This window comes from Myiozetetes cayanensis, unplaced genomic scaffold, assembly GCF_022539395.1.
Source record: "Myiozetetes cayanensis isolate MyiCay16 unplaced genomic scaffold, myiCay2020 scf123, whole genome shotgun sequence".
Classification (NCBI taxonomy): Eukaryota; Metazoa; Chordata; class Aves; order Passeriformes; family Tyrannidae; genus Myiozetetes; species Myiozetetes cayanensis.
Window position 1 is genome coordinate 10 of NW_026086860.1, and position 17,262 is coordinate 17,271.

The following is a 17,262-nucleotide window of genomic DNA, read 5'->3' on the forward strand; positions in this document are numbered from 1 at the left end:
GGATTGGACACAGAGCCCCGAGGGGTGCCAGGACACGGCCAAGCCCTCGGTGACAGTGACACCAACGCTGTTTATTCCCACGGGATCGGGACCAAACACCCTTCGGGATCCCCCGGAGCAGGTTGGGGACGGGGCTGCAGGGACACCCCGGGGACACCCTGGGGACGCTCTGGGACACCCTGGGGACGCTCTGGGACACGGGTCACACGCTGGTGGCCTGGGCCTCGTCCCCGCTCTCGTCCCAGCCCCGCGCTGGCCCCCGGGGTCTGGTCCTGCCGGGGGGTCCCAGGGCCTGGGCCAGGATCCCGCGCAGCTCCGACTGCTCCCGCTCCAGCGCCGACAGCCGCCGCTCCTGCGGGGACACGGGGCACCCCTGTCACCCCTGCCTGTCCCCTGCCCACCCCCCTGTCACCCTGGGTCCCCCCTGTCATCCCGTGTCACTTGTGTGCCACCCCCATGTCACCTGTGTCATCCCCGTGTCACCTGTGTCACTCATGTCACCCTGTGTCACCCCTGTGTCATCCCTGTGTCACCTGTGTCACTCATGTCACCCTGTGTCATCTATGTCATCTCTGTGTCACCCCTGTGTCATCCCTGTGTCACCTGTGTCATTCATGTCACCCTGGGTCTCCCGTGTCATCCCGTGTCACCTGTGTCACTTATGTCACCCTGTGTCACCTGTGGGCCACCCCCATGTCACCTGTGTCACCCCTGTGTCACCTGTGTCACTCATGTCACTCGTGTCACCCTGTGTCCCCATGTCATCCCATGTCACCTGTGTGCCACCCCCATGTCACCTGTGTCATCCCTATGTCACCTGTGTCACTCATGTCACCCTGTGTCACCTATGTCATCTCTGTGTCACCCATGTGTCACCCCTGTGTCACCCCTGTGTCACTCATGTCACTCGTGTCACCCTGTGTCCCCATGTCATCCCATGTCACCTGTGTGCCACCCCCATGTCACCTGTGTCATCCCCGTGTCACCTGTGTCACTACATGTCCCCTCATGTCACCCCATGTCCCCCATGTCATCCTGTGTCCCCCGTGTCATCCCGTGTCACCTGTGTGCCACCCCGTGTCACCTGTGTCATCCTATGTCACCCATGCCACCCATGTTACCCTGTGTCATCCCATGTCCCCCTGTGCCACCCTGTGTCATCCATGTCACCCCTGTGTCACCTCTGTCACCTCTGTGTCACCTGTGCCACACCCATGTCACCGCTGTGTCACCCCCTGCCTCCCCGTGTCATCCCGTGCCATCCTGTGTCACCCCATGTCACCCATGTCACCTGTGTCCGCCCACGTCACCGCTGTGTCACTGCGTATTCCCCGTGTCACCCCCTGTCACCCTCTGTCACTGTATGTCCCCCGTGTCACCCGTGTCACCCTGTGCCCTCCATGTCATCCCATGTCACACCCCGTGTGTCCCCCATGTCATCTGTGTGTCCCCATGTCACCTATATCACCCTGTTCCCCCTGTGTCCCCCCGTGTTCCCCCATGTCCCCTGTGTCCCCCTGGTATTCCCTGTGTCCCCAGTGTCCCCCATGTCCCCCCTGTGTCCGCATCCCATCTCTCACCAGCTCCCGGTTCTTCTCCTCGTTGCTCTTCAGCCTCTCCAGGTCCTTTTTCCTGGTGCCTTCGGCCGCCGTCAGCCTGGGATGGGGGTGAGCTGAGACCCCGGGGGGCACCCACTGCTTTGGGGCACCCCTTGTTTTGGGGCACCCACAGGTTTAGGGCACCCAAAGGTTTTGGGACCCACTGGTTTGGGTCACTCCCTGTTTTGGGTCCCCCCCCCGTGTTTAGGAACATTCCTGGTTTGGGTCACTCCCTGGTTTGGGCACCCCTTATTTTGGGTCACCCCAATTTGGGACACTCCTGGGTTGGGACACTGCCTATTCTGGGTCCCCCCTTATTGGGAACAACCCCTCTTTTGGGTCACCCCCAGTCCTGGGTCACTCCCTTTCTTGGGTTTCCCCCTTGTTTGAGTCTCCCCTCCTCTTTTGGGTCACACCCTCTATTGAGTCACTCCCTGTTTTGGGTCACACCCTCTTTTGGGTCACCCCCAGTCCTGGATCACTCCCTTTCTTGGGTTTCCCCCTGTTTGAGTCTCCCCCCCCCTCTTTTGGGACACCTCCTCTTTTGAGTTACCCCCTGTTTTGGGTCACACCCTCTTTTGGATCACCCCCAGTTCTGGGTCACTCCCTTTCTTGGGTTTCCCCCTGTTTGAGTCTCCTCCCTCTTTTGGGACACCCCCTCTTTTGAGTCACCCTCAGTTTGGGTCACTCCCAGTTTGGGTCACCCCCAGTTTTGGACATCCCTTTTATAGTCTCACCCCTCACCCCCTGCTCCGGGTCCCCCCAGTTTTGTGTCCCCCTCCCCCAGTTCTGCCCCCCCATATCCCCACCTGGCCCCCAGGTTGGCGGCTCGGGCGTTGCCCTCGTCCAGCTGCTGCCGGAGCCGCTCCAGCTGCTCCCGGTGCTGCTCCTCGGCGCGTCCCGCCCGCGCCTCCGCCCGCTCCAGCCGCTCCCGCAGCTCCGACACCTCCTCCCGCAGCGCCTCCAGCAGCCGCCCGTGCTGGGGGGGACCGACAGTCACCGGGGGAATACCAAGGGCTATGCAGGAGGGTCTCAGGGGCCACCGCCCGCCCCCGTTACCTTCTCGAGCGGGCGCAGCGCGTAGAGCTCGCCCCGGGCCGCCGGGTCCTCCGCGAAGCGCTGCCACGGCACCGCCGGCTTGCGGGGCAGCGACGCCGACGAGCGCAGCTTCCCGCGGGCCTGCGGGCACCGCGGCGCCGGGTTAAGGCCGCCGGACCCCTCGGAGCACCGGGGAGGGCCGCCGGACCCCTCGGAGCACTGGGTAGTGCCACCAAACCCCTCAGAGCAGTGGTTAACACCCCATGTCTCTCAGAGCACCAGTTAGAGCTGCTGGAACCCTCGCAGCACCAGTTAGCACCCCAGACTCCTCCTCGGAGCACCAGTTAGTGCCCCAGACCCCACAGAGCACTGATTAGTGCTGCTGGAGTCCTCAGAGCACTGGTTAACATCCTGTGCCCCTCAGAGCACTGGTTAGTGCTGCTGGAACCCTTGGAGCACCAGTTAGTGTCACCAGACCCCTCGGAACACCAGCCCCCACTCCAGGGTGGCACCGGGACACCGGTTAATGCCCCTTGGACCACCAGTCAATGCCACTGGACCCCTTGGGGCACCAGTAAGTACCCTGTGCCCCTCAGACCACCAGTCAACGCCACTGGACCCCTTGGGGCACCAGTAAACACCCTGTGCCCCTCAGACCACCAGTCAATGCCACCAGGCCCCTCAGACCACCAGTCAACACCCCATGCCCCTCACACCACCAGTCAACACCACCAGGCCCCTCTGACCAGCGGTCCCCACAGGGGCACCACGGCAGCTGCCGGGCCTTACCGGGGCGCTGCCGGTGACCGGTGACCCTGTGCCATCGCCGGGCGACGGCTCGGCCTCGAGCTCGGCGCTGCCCTGGTGGCGCGGGCGCCGCGGGGCCTTGCCCTGCGCCGGCACGCTCTGGGTGCGCTGGACGTTGCGGCGCTCCCGGCCGGGCTCCGGGGCTGGCGATGGCTCCGGCGATGGCTCCGGCTCCGGCTCCGGCCCCTCCTCACGGCCCCGCACGCGGCGGATGCTGATGAGGGACTGGCTCTTGATGAGGGGGCTGTGCTTGCTCAGGTCCCGCGGGGGCACAAAGCCCGGCTTGAAGGGCTCGCAGGGGCTGCGAGGGGACAGAGGGCACAGGGTGTGGGGGATGCAGGGATGGACCCAGGAGGGAGCGGGACCACCACCTACCCAGCCCAGAGGGACCCCAAACCATCTTGGGATCAGACCCATCACCCAGTCACAGCCTGGACCAAAGACATTCCAAACCCATCTGGGAACAGACCCATCTCCTGACCCCGTATGGGACCAAAGGCACCACAAACCTTGTTGGGATCAAGATCCATATCCCGACCCCAGTCTGAACCAGAGGGACTCCAAACCCTGACCCCAAGTCCTGTTAAGATCAGACCCATCTCCCAATCCCTGCCTGCACCAGAGATACCCAAACTCCATTGGGATCAGACCCATCTCCCAAACCCAACAAGAGCCAGAACCCAGAACCATCCTCAAACCCAGCCAGGACTAGAAACACCCCCTAAATCCATCTGGCACCAAAAACATCTCCTGGACATAAACTGGGCCAAAATATCCACCAAATCCAGTCCAGATCAGAACCACCCCTTAAACTGGGACCAGAACCATCCCCTACCTGCACCTCAACCACCTGCTGGACCCACCAGGGATGAGAACCATCCCCTGAACCCAACTGGGACCAGTGACTCCAACTCCAATCTGAACCAGAGTCCCCCCAGACCCATGCAAGACCAGAACCGTCCCCTGGCCCCAGGCAGGACCCCAAACTCCACCAAAGCTCCTCCCGTGTCCCCCTTGGGACACATGTCCAACTCAGCCCCCTGCGTCCCACTTGGTCCCCCATGTCCCCCTTGATCCCCTGTCCCCTCCTCAGCCCCCCGTGTCCCCCTCAGCCCCCCATGTCCCCCTTGGTCCCCTGTGTCCCCCTCAGCTCCCGTGTCCCCCCGTACCTCCTCTTGGCGGTGGAGCTGAGCCGGACGGACACGGGCACGGGGGTGCCCTCCCTGATGGCCGTGAGGATGGTGGGCAGCGGTTCCAGCTCCTCCTGCGTGGCCTGCGGGGACACGGCCGGGACATTCTGGGGACAGGGGGAAAGGTGCCACCCACGGGGCAGCCAACACCAGCTCTGGGGGGAAAAGGGAAGGGAAGGGAAGGGAAGGGAAGGAAGGGAAGGAAGGAAGGGAAGGGAAGGGAAGGGAAGGGAAGGGAAGGGAAGGAAGGGAAGGGAAGGGAAGGGAAGGGAAGGGAAGGGAAGGGAAGGGAAGGGAAGGGAAGGGAAGGGAAGGGAGAGAAGGATGCAGCCTTGGGGACAACAGGGTGGTGGCACCTGGTCCAGGCTGGAGAAGATGTCGCAGAGCAGCAGGTGGAGCGTGGCCAGCTCCAGGGCCAGGTCCACGTAGCCGTCGTAGGTGGCCATGTGGGCGCTGCTCTCGGGGCTGGCCACGCTCTGCAGGAACTCTGCCATGGGGCTCCAGTGGCACTCCAGGAACTCGTTCATGAAGCCCATGTAGGCTTCCTTCTCACCAAACCTGGGGGCCGCCTCGGGGTTACCCGGGGGCCGGGGCGTGGCCTGGGCCACCACCGCGGTCACAGGGGCCACCGCCGCGGTCACAGGGGCCACCACCGCAGTCACAGGGGGCACCACCGCAGTCACAGGGGGCACCACCGCGGTCACAGGGGCACCACCACGGTCACAGGGGCCACCGCCGCGGTCACAGGGGCCACCACCGCAGTCACAGGGGCACCACCATGGTCACAGGGGGCACCACCGCGGTCACAGGGGCCACCACCGCGGTCACAGGGGCACCACCACGGTCACAGGGGCCACCACTGCGGTCACAGGGGCACCACCACGGTCACAGGGGCCACCACCACGGTCACAGGGGCCACCACTGCGGTCACAGGGGCACCACCACGGTCACAGGGGCCACCACCATGGTCACAGGGGCCACCACCGCGGTCACAGGGGCACCACCATGGTCACAGGGGGCACCACCGCGGTCACAGGGGCCACCGCCACGGGCATGGCCACAGACCACTTTCAGGAACAGGGACCAGGGACACTGCCATGGTTAGGGGCGACCTCTGTGGTCACATGGGCCACCACCATGGTCAGGGGCCACCTTCATGGTCACAGCCACCACCCTGGGCATGGGACACCACCCTCATCACGCAGCAAGCCACCTCCAGGAGGTGACACGTGCCACGGAGCACGTCGGGGATGTCCCCACTGCCCCGCACGCCCACCCACGGCCACCCCCTCCCCGCCACCGCCACCTACGTGGTGAAGTTGGCCAAGTTCTGGATGACCTTGGCCACGAGGGTGAGGGTGCGGGCGGTGGCCTCGCCGGGGTACTCCTGGACGAGGCCGAAGAGGCTCGGGGACATGATGGCGGGGCAGAGGAACCGCAGGAAGAGCGAGGCCGACACCAGGCGCTGCCCCAGGGCCGCCTTGCCCCGCGCCGCGCACTCCTCCTGCCACGCTGCAAACACCTCGCCCAGCTCCGCCGGGAAGGCGCTGGGGGAGACACGCCCTGATGGGGGCTGGGGACGGGGGGTGGGCTTGGAAACCCCCACTCACACCCCCTGTGCCATCACAGTGCCCACCACGCCTGTGCTTGTCCCTGTGTCGGTCCCAGGTGCTTGTCCCCAGGTCCTTCCTGTGCCCAACTCATGTCCACCAAGGGATGGTGCCAGATCCCAATCCCATCCCCATCCCTGTCCCTCATGGCTGTCCCCAAGGTTGTCCCCAGGTCCTTCCTGTGCCTATCCCCCAGCCCAGCCTACAGATGGTGCCCATTCCCATGTCTCTCCCCTGTGTCTGTCCCCAAGGTTGTCCCCAGGTCCTTCCTGTGTCCACTGCCATGTCCAACCTGTGAATGGTGCCCATCCCCATCCCTGTTCTCTGTGTCAGTCCCCAAACCTGTCCCCAGGTCCTTCCTGTGCCCATCCCCATGTCCAACCCATGGGTGATGCCCATCCCCATCCCTGTCCTCTGTGTCAGTCCCCAAACCTGTCCCCAGGTCCTTCCTGTGCCCATCTCCATGTCCAGCCCACGGGTGATGCCCACCCCATCCCTGTCCCCTGTGTCAATTCCAAACCTGTCCCCAGGTCCTTCCTGTGCCCATCTCCATGTCCAGCCCACGGGTGATGCCCACCCCATCCCTGTCCCCTGTGTCTGTCCCCCCAGGGTTGCCCTCAGGTCCTTCCTGTTGCCCATCCCCACCCCTGTCCCCAAACCTCTCCCCAGGCCCGTCCCAGTGCCCACCCCCATGTCCATCCCAGGGCGGTGCCAGTCCCCAAACCCACCCCCTGTGCCCACCCCTGTGCCCACCCCTGTCCTCCTGCCCGTTCCCATTCCCACCCCCAGCCCCATCACCCATCTCCAAGCCTTTTCCCCGAGTTCTCCTGGCCGTGTTGCCCCCCTGCCCACCCCCTGCGTGGGCGCTGCCCCTCACTCGCAGTTGTGGGCGATGCGCTGGAAGGTCTCCTCGCAGACCTGCCGCAGGTTCTTCTGGTGGATGGAGAGGTCGGGGCCGAAGCATTTGCTGGGATCCACCTCGCAGCTCTCATCTGAGCTGCACAGCCGGGCCACCACCTCCCCTGGGCACCGTGGGACAGCCCGTCAGGGGACGGACAGACCGGCCACTGGTACAGGGGTGGGTGGGACGTGTCCCCATGGAGGGGCTGGGGGTGTCCCACTGTCCTTGAGGGGACAGACTGGCCACCAGCACGGGGGTGGGTGGGACGTGTCCCCATGGAGGGGCTGGGGGTGTCCCACTGTCTTTGAGGGGACAGCCCATCAGGGGATGGACAGACCGACCACTGGCACGGGGGTGGGTGGGACGAGTCCCCATGGAGGGGCTGGGGGTGTCCCACTGTCCATGAGGGGACAGACTGACCACCAGCACGGGGTGGGTGGGACGAGTCCCCATGGAGGGGCTGGAGGTGTCCCACTGTCCTTGAGGGACAGCCTGTCAGGGACAGACAGACAGGCCACTGGTAGGGGGTGGGTGGGACACGTCCCCATGGATGGTCTGGGGTGTCCCCACTGTCCATGAGGGGACAGACTGGCCACCAACACGGGGATGGGTGGGACGAGTCCCCATGGAGGGGCTGGGGGTGTCCCACTGTCCTTGAGGGGACAGCCTGTCAGGGGACAGACAGACAGGCCACTGGTAGGGGGGTGGGTGGGACACGTCCCCATGGATGGTCTGGGGGTGTCCCACTGTCCATGAGGGGACAGACTGGCCACCAACACGGGGATGGGTGGGACGAGTCCCCATGGAGGGGCTGGGGGTGTCCCACTGTCCATGAGGGGACAGCCTCTCAGGGGACGGACAGACCGGCCACTGGTAGGGGGGTGGGTGGGACACGTCCCCATGGAGGGGCTGGAGGTGTCCCACTGTCCATGAGGGGACAGTCTGGCCACTGGCACGGGGGTGGGTGGGACGTGTCCCCATGGAGGGGCTGGGGGTGTCCCACTGTCCTTGAGGGGACAGACCGGCCACTGGCACGAGGGTGGCTGGGACACATCCCCATGGAGGGGCTGGAGGTGTCCCACAGCCTGTGATGGGACGAACTGGCCACTGGCACAGGGATGACCAGGACAAGCCCTCCCCACATCCCCATGGATGGTCTGGGGGTGTCTCACAGCCACCAGCACGGGGTTGGCTGGGACATGTCCCCACCACATCCCCAGGGGTGGTCTGGAGGTGTCCCCACAACCCGTGATGGGATCGATGGGCCACAGGCACAGGGGTGACCAGAAGAAGCCCCCACCACATCCCCAGAGGTGACCAGGAGAAGCCCCCACCACGTCCCCAGGGGTGACCAGGAGAAGCCCCCACCACGTCCCCAGGCGTGGTCCGGGGGTGTCCTTCAGCCCCAAAGCCCCGTAACACCCCATAGCACCCATAATGTCCCTCCTGGGGTGTCCTGCACCCCCTCACACCCCGGGATGTCCCCCAAGACCTGCCCCCGGCTTACCCAGCGTGTCCTGGAGGTACTTGCCCCCCACCAGTTTCATGTACTCGTCGATGGCCTTGGTGGCCAAGGTGTTCTCACGGAAGATCAGGGCCTCGCGCTCATCGAAACGGTCCAGCTCAGCCACGCCAAGGTCGATGAGGAACGACTGCCAGGGGACGTGATCGAGGGCTTGGTGGCACCCATGGCCCCAAAATGGCTCGGCCAACCTCCTCTAGGATCTCCTGGCACTCCCCTGAGTTTTGTTTTCTATCCCTCCAATTCCATCCAAACTCATCCATCCCATCCTGTTCCATCCCATCCCAACCCTGCCCATCCCACTCTGTTCCGTTCCAGCACAACTCAACCCAATCCATCTATCCCATCCCTACCCAACTCCTCCATCCCGTCCCATCCCATCCCACCCCATCCCATCCCAATCCCATCCCATCCATCCCATTCCAAACCAACCTAACACAACCCATCCATCCCACCCCATCCCATCCCAAAACCAAATTTATCCATCCCATTCCAACCCAGCTCAACCCAACCCATTCATCCCATCCCATCCCATCCCATCCCATTTCATCCCATTCCAAATGATCCCAACCCAACCTATCCATTCCATCCCACTCCGCCCCAACCCAATCCAACTCATTCATGCCATCCATCCCATCCCATCCCATCCCATCCCATCCATCCCATTCCAAACCAACCTAACACAACCCAACCCATCCATCCCACTCCAAACCATCCCAACACAACCCGTCCATCCCATCCCAATCCAATTTATCCATCCCATTCCAACCCAACCCAACTCACCCCATCCATCCCGTCTCACCCCACCCCATGCCACCAATCCCAACTCACTCCCATCCCACCCCATCTACCCCGGCACCCCCGCCCTCGAGATGCCTCTCCCGCCCCCACTCACCACACCCCCCTCCGCTCCTCCCTCCCTCCTCCGTACCCACCTTGGCCTTGCCGGTGCTCTGCAGGACGCGCACCAGGGCCCCTGCCAGCTCCTCCTTGTGGCGCAGGGCGATGGCGGGCTCCAGGCGGGCGCACAGCTCGCGGTAGTGGAAGGTGATGAACTCGGCCAGCTCCTTGTAGCGCACGATGGGCAGCACCCGCACCTCGCGGTACCGCCCGCGCACCCGCAGCGCCGGCGCCCGCTCGCCGCCCGCGCCGGGGCCGCTCAGGCTGTACCAGCGCTCCAGCGGCTGCCGCGCCAGCTCGGCCAGCGGCACGGTCACCGCGGCCAGCGGCGGCGCGCCGGGCTGGTCGTCGCGGCACAGCGCCAGGGTGAGGGCACGGGCGGGCGGCAGCGCGGCCAGCTGGAACAGCTCCCCCCAGAAGAGCTCGCCGTCGGCGCCCGCCGCCTTGGCCGTGGTGCGCGCCAGGAGCGCCCCGTCCAGCTGCAGGTGGCACCGCAGGCGGCGCCGCGGGGGAAGGTCCCGGCCCTCGTACACCCACAGGCTCAGCGCCAGCTCCAGCCGCTCGCAGTTGTCCTGGGGGGGGACGGGGGGTGTGGGGATGGAGGGACGTGTGGGGTGGAGGGACGTGTGTGGGGTGGAGGGGACGTGTGGGTGGAGGGACGGGTGGGGTGGAGGAGATGTGGGTGAGGGGAGATGTGGTGGAGGGAGATGTGGGGTGGAGGGACGTGTGGGGTGGAGGGACATGTGGGTGGAGGGATGTGTGGGGTGGAGGGCACGTGTATGGGGTGGAGGGGATGGGGAGGGGACATGGAGGGACAGAGGGGACATGGAGGGACAGAGAGGACATGGAGGGGACATGGAGGGACAGACAGGACGGGACATGGAGGGACTGTGTGGATGTGGGGATGGGGTATGTGGGGACAGCAGGGGACATATGTGGGGATGGAGGGGACAGGAAGGGGACATGGAGGGACAGAGAGAACATGGAGGGACAGGACGGGACATGGAGGGACTGTGTGGATGTGGGGATGGGGTATGTGGGGACAGCAGGGACATGGGGATGTGTAGGGATGGAGGGGACAGGGAGGGGACAGGGAGGAACAGGGAGGGGGCAGGGGGGGACAGACGGGACATGGAGGGACCGTGTGGGCATGGGGATGGGGTATATGGGGACGTCAGGGGACATGTGTGGGGATGGAGGGGACATGGAAGGGACATGTGGATGTGGGGATGGGATATGTGGGGACAGCAGGGACATGGGGACATGTGTGGGGATGGAGGGGACACGGAGGGGACCATGTGGATTTGGGAATGGGATATGTGGGGACAGTAGGGGACATGGGGACGTGTGGGGATGGAGGGGATGGAGACAGACAGGAGGGGACATGGAGGGACAGAGGGGACATGGAGGGACATGAGGAGACATGAAGGGATGCGAAGGGACATGAAGGGACATGGAAGGGCATGAAGGGCCATGGGGACAGGAGAAGAAGTGCAGGGCAGGAGGGCACATGGAGGGACAGGGTGTCCCTTTGGTGTCCCTTTGGTGTCCCTGCTGTGTCCCCGCAGTGTCCCCACGGTGTCCCCACGGTGTCCCCGCGGTCCCACCTTGTTGGGCTGCACGGTCCGCCGCAGGTTCTCGATCCAGCGGTCGCGCTCGGCCAGGGAGGCGCAGCCGAAGGACCGGCTGCCCTCGCCCGTGATCACCTGCGGGCACGGGGGGCTGTGGGGGCACCCCAGGCTGCCCCACGGGGGCTGTGCTGGGGACTCGGGGTGCCCACGGCCGAGGGCTGTGCTGGGCTGTCCTTTTGGGCTGCCTGGTGCCTGTACATGGTGTGCCTGGGTGCCTCTGGGGTGCCCTGGGTGCTCCTTTAGGGTCCTCTGGTGTGCTGTGGGTACCTCTCAGGGTGCTCTGGGTGCCCCTTTAAAGGGTCTGGGTGTTCCTGGGTGCTCCTTTAGGGTGCCCTGGCTGTCCGCTTTGAGCGGTGCCTGTCGAGTGCCCTGGGTGCCTTCTCCAGGTACTCTGAGCTGGCCTGGGTGTCCCTTCCAGGGTAGCCCTGAGTGCCCTAGTGCTGCCTCGGGTGCCCATGCTTCAGTCTGCCTGGGGCTCCCTGGATTCTCAGGATGCCTCTCCAAGGTGGAATTGGTGACCTGGGCTCCCCCTCAGGTTGCCTTGGGTGCCCCCTCGGGTGCCCTGAGTGCCCCTCCAAGGTGAAAAGGGTGTCCTGAGTTCCCCTCCAGCTTGTCTGGGGTGCCCCCCAGGGTGCCCTGGGTGCCTCTGTGGGGCTCTCTGAGCCTCCCAACCCTTTACCTGGAAGCAGAACCTCTCGCCCACGATGCTGCCGTGCACGGGCCGCACGATGACGGCGTCCCCGCTCAGGTCCAGCTCGGCCGGGGGCAGCAGCGACTCCCGGGAGCCGCTCCGGCTGGGGACCCTGGGGACAGGAGTGTCACTGAGACCACCCAAATCACATCAAATGGGGACCCTGGGGACAGGAGTGTCACTGGGAGAGCCCCCTCAGCACCCACCCACCCAAATCACATCAATTGGGGACCCTGGGGACAGGAGTGTCACTGGGAGCCCTCAGCACCCACCCACCCAAACCACATCAAATGGGGACCCTGGGGACAGGAGTGTCACTGGGACCACCCAGCACCCACCCACCCAAACCACATCAAATGGGGACCCTGGGGACAGGAGTGTCACTGGAGAGTCCCCCTCAGCACCCACCCACCCAAACCACATCAAATGGGGACCCTGGGGACAGGAGTGTCACTGGGAGAGCCCCTCAGCACCCACCCACCCAAACCACATCAAATGGGGACCCTGGGGACAGGAGTGTCACTGGGAGAGCCCCTCAGCACCCACCCACCCAAATCACATCAATTGGGGACCCTGGGGACAGGAGTGTCACTGGGAGAGCCCCCTCAGCACCCACCCACCCAAATCACATCAAATGGGGACCCTGGGGACAGGAGTGTCACTGGGACCACCCAGCACCCACCCAAACCACATCAAATGGGGACCCTGGGGACAGGAGTGTCACTGGGAGAGCACCCCAGCACCCACCCACCCAAATCACATCAAATGGGGACCCTGGGGACAGGAGTGTCACCAGGACCCCCCCCAGCACCCACCCATCCAAAAATGCCTGAATTGGGGACCCCCAGCACTCCCACCCCCTCCCCGGCCGTCCCGCACCTCTCGGCCTCGGGGCCCGTCACCGCCGGGGTCTCAGCTTTGGTGCCACCGCGACTCTTCCTGTCCCGGAGCCTCTTCCACAAGAGCCCCTGCATGGCGCGAGGGGACAGCGACAGCCCCGTGTCACCCCCGGGGAGGGGCAGCACCCCCGGGGGGGTGGGGACAGGGTGGGTGTGCCCACCTTGACATTGCTGAGCTGGGAGGTGGGGGGGGTCTCGCTCTCGGGGCTCCTCGCGGCCCCCCGGGCATTCCTCTCATCTGCAGCCGGGTCTGGGGGTGGGCAGTGGGGTCAGCACCCCCTCCCCAGCACCCCGGGCACCCCAACACCGTGCCAGGGGCTGGAGGGGCAGGACACCCACCCCGACCCCCGGGAAACGTCACCCAAATCCTGCAGGTGTTGGGTGCAGCCAAGTTTGGGTGGGAAGGTGGGTGAATGGTGGGGGGAGGAGGGAGGAGGGGCAGAGGGATTTATCCTGCTGCTCGGGTCAATACCCGGTGCTGGTGCCCACCCCCAGTGCCCAATGCGAGGGTCCAGCCCCAGTGCCCACCCCCGGTGCCCTGGTGCTGGTGGCCATGCCCGTGTCCCAGTGTCCCAGTGTCCCAGTCCCAGTGTCCCAGTCCCAGTGTCCCAGTGTCAGTGCCATGATGCCAGGCACCCACTCCCGTGCCCGGTGTGCGCCAGGCGTGTGCCAGCCCCGTGCCAGCAGCGTGCCAGGAGCGTGCCGGGGGTCCCGGCGCGGAGCAGGGCAGGCGGTGCCAGGGCCCCATGAGCCCGTGTCGGTGCCAGAGGAAGCCGGAGGGGGTTTTATCTCCGGTGCTTTATCGTGGGATCAGCAGACGCAGCAGCGGGAAGGAAGTGGGGACGGGACGGGGACAGTGACGGGGACAGGGACGGTGACAGTGACACAGCTCAGTGTGGGGCACGGGGCACGGCGTGAAGTGCGGCTCGGGGCTTGGCGTGCGCTGCTGCAGGGTGTGGGGCACGGCACGGAGCATGGCATGGGACATGGCACAGGACATGGCACAAGGCTTGGTGTGGGACATGGCACAGGGCTTGATGTAGGGCACAGCACAGAGCGTGGCATGGGACATGGCACAGAGCATGGCATGGGACATGGCACAGGGTTTGGTGTGGGAAGTGGCACAGAGCTTGGCATGGGGAATGGCACAGGGCTTGGTGTGGGGAATGGCACAGAGCATGGCGTGGGGAATGGCATGGCATGGGACATGGCACAGGGTTTGGTGTGGGGCACAGCACAGAGCATGGCATGGGGAATCGCACAGAGCTTGGTGTGGGAAATGGCACAGGGCATGGCATGGGACACGGTACAGGGCTTGGTGTGGGAAATGGCACAGGGGATGGCATGGGACACGGCACAGGGCACAGGCCACAGGGCACGGGGCACAGGGCACGGGGCACAGCACGGTGCTCAAGTCACGACCTCGTGGTTCCCACCACAGTGCCCGTCCCAGCCCCTGTCCCAGGGGGCTCCGTGCACACACGTGTGGCTCACGTGGCACATGCCAACCCCCCCCATCCCGTGGCATCGGCGTGTGCTCACCAGGGTCCCTCCTGCCCACGTTGGTGCCCTCGGAGTTGGAGCTCCCGGCGCGGTTCCTGCTCCGGTGGGAAGCCTGGGGGGCACGGGGAGGGGGGTCAGGCACCGCCCCCCTGGCACCCAGCTGGCCACCCTGTCACCCATGGGTGCCCAGGGCACTCCTGCCCCCCTGGCCTCACCTCCTCGTCCCTGCCCACCAGGACCAGGTGTCCGTCCACCAGGCAGAACTGGGACACGTCCCACACCGGGACGTCGGGCACTGGCGCCAGCGGGATCGGGGGCGTCCTCTGAGTGCTCACTGGGGGGGCACAGTGTGGTGTCAGGGGGGCTCCAGGTGCCCACCGTGTCCCTGTCACCCACGGGCAGCCTGGCAGTGGCGGGGGACACGTGGCTGTGAACGTGCCACAATGGCTGTGGTGACACCAAGGGACACGTGGCCATGGAGGTGCCACCATGAATGTGGCAGTGCCAGGGGACACTTGGTCACGGCTGTGCCCCATCTGGGGTGGCAATGCTGGGGGACATGTGGCCCTGGAGGTGCCACTGTGGGTGACACAATCCTGATGGACATGTGGCCACGGAGATGCCACCACGGGATGTGGTCACACCAGGGGACACGTGGCCACTGAGATGCCACCAGGGATGTGGTCACACCAGGGGACAAGCAGCCATGGAAGTGCCACAATCAAGGTGCCAGTGCTGGGGGACACTTGGCTGTGCCACCCTCAGCGTGGCCGTGCCAGACCACTCTTGGGGACAGCCCCGTGTGGCTGCCCTGCCCTGGCCCTGCCCCCTGTGTGGGTGGCCCTGCCCCGTCCGTGGGTGGCCCTGCCCTGTCCGTGGGTGGCTGTGCCGGTTTGGCCGGATCCTGGCGCCACCGGGGCTGGCACAGCTCCAGGAGTCACCCCTGAGCCCCGTGCCGGGCACACACGGGGGACCAGGGCCACGGGGAGCAGCACCTGGTGCCAGGTGGGACCCATCCTGCACCCAGGGGTGCTCCCCCAACCCCGGAGGGCACCCACAGGCAGGAGCTCCCCAAAGGGAGCAGCAAAGTCTGGCCACGTCCTGTCACCCACCCAGCACCCAGCGCTTCCCAGAGCACAGTGGTCACCATCACCCCACCGCCCATCACTGTCACCCCCCGTCCATCACTGTCGTCACCCCACCCATCACTGTCACCCCCGCCCATCACTGTCACCCCCACCCATCACTGTCACCCCCACCCATCACCACTCATCACCCCACTCATCCCATCACCATCCCCCAACTCATCACCCTCCATCACCCCCACTCATCACACCCACCCATCAACCCCTCAACCCCCTCCCCTCCCTTCCCGCCTCCCCTCCCCCCGTACCTGTCCCATCGTGTCCCCCCTGCTCCGCCCTGTCCCCGTGGCCCCTCCTCCTGCCCACGGAGCGCAGGTACTTGTGCAGGGGGGCCCGGCCGCCCCCCTCGGCCCCGCGGGGCTCCTTGGGTCCCTTGGAGGGTGCCGAGAAGGCTCTCTGGAACAGGGACCGGCGGCTGCTGGCCTTGGGGACCCTCTCTGGGACCCCCTGTCCGGGGGGCCGTCGCTCTCGGGGTGGCTGTAGGAGCGTTTCCAGCCCTGCAGTCGAGCCCAGCGGCGGCTCCCGGGGGACCCCCCGGCCCTCTCGGGGTCCCGCTCGCCCCCCCCCGGGGTGCTCGTGCGCCACTTGTAGGCCTTCAGCAGGGTGGGGGCTCTGGGGCCACCGGGGGCTCCACCTCCATCTGTGGGGAAGGGGTGTGTTGGTGGAGGGTCCGTGGGATGATGGGAGGGGGCGGGATGGGGAGAGTCACGTTGGGGGCCATGGGGCGGTGTGGGGAGGGTGAGGGGTGGGATGGGGAGAGAGTTCAGGGGTCCATGAACTGGTGGTGAGGGGTGGGATGGGGAGAGTCACGTTGGGGGCCATGGGGTGGTGTGGGGAGGGTGAGGGTGGATGGGGTGAGGTTGGGGGTCCATGGACTGGTGGGGGTGGGATGGGAGAGTCACATTGGGGGCCAGGGGCTGTGGGAGGGTGAGGTGGGATGGGTGAGGTTGGGGTCCATGAATTGTGGGGTTTCATGAGATGGGAAGAGTCACGTTGGGGGTCCACGGGCTGGCGAGGAGGTGAGGTGGTGGGATGGGTGGTCCCCTATCCAGGCACCCCAATCTTGTGCATCCCCACTCGGGCACCCCTGTTTAGGGGACCCTAATCCAGGCACCCCCATCCAAGGCCACCCCCATCCTTTCTCGCCACCCATATTGGGGCACCCAGTGGGTGCCCACGTTCCCAGAGTGCCCCGACCCGTGAGGAGTCCCTGTTTTGTGTGTTCCCACATCCCCAAGATGCTTCTACCCACCCAGGGATCCCCCATTTTGGGGGTTCCCGTGTCCCCAGGGTGCCCCTGCCCACCGAGGGGTCCCCACCCAGCGGGCTCTCACGCCATCCATCCTCCTCCCCACGGCGGGGCGCGGTGATAGCGTGGCCCGGGTGACAGCCGGGCCTCTGCCCCGCCACCCCCGTGCCCCGGGGCGCAGGTGGTACCGGAGATGTTTCCGTCGCGCCCCGGCCGCGCTTCCCTTCGCGCCGCCACCGCGTTTCCTCCCGCACCTGAACCCGCGCCCCGTCCCGGGGTCCCGTCCCCCAGCCCCGCACCCCGGGGTGCTCACAGAGGGGCTGCTCGGGGTGGGGGGACACAGGGTTGGTGACACCCCCCTCGCCGCGACACCCCTGGGGGTGGCAGCGACCGGCGGGCACCTGCGGCTTTGGCACCCGCCAAACTGGGGGCAGCAGCATCCCCGAGCCGGGCTGTGCCGAGGGGCCAAACCCGCGGAGGGCAGGGGGCGCGCAGGCATTTTTGGGGTCCCCACCCCACCTCGCAGCGCCCCCCAGCACCCCGCAGCACCCCCGCCCTCCCCCGCAGCGCCCGGCGCC

General features: G+C 65.9%; 1 protein-coding gene across 1 annotated transcript; it reads right to left on the reverse strand.

The window, feature by feature from the left end:
- Positions 1-202: 202 nt before the first annotated feature.
- LOC126635962 (RAS protein activator like-3-like) lies at positions 203-17,124 on the reverse strand. The gene is given in 20 exon segments (XM_050307631.1): positions 203-352; positions 1,581-1,656; positions 2,408-2,577; positions 2,658-2,777; positions 3,426-3,744; positions 4,613-4,716; positions 4,990-5,191; positions 5,944-6,180; positions 7,121-7,265; positions 8,652-8,796; positions 9,602-10,138; positions 11,174-11,272; positions 11,877-12,000; positions 12,768-12,856; positions 12,949-13,037; positions 14,330-14,402; positions 14,506-14,624; positions 15,684-15,869; positions 15,872-16,075; positions 16,770-17,124. Coding segments are annotated over 20 exon segments (3,543 nt in total).
- Positions 17,125-17,262: the final 138 nt, after the last annotated feature.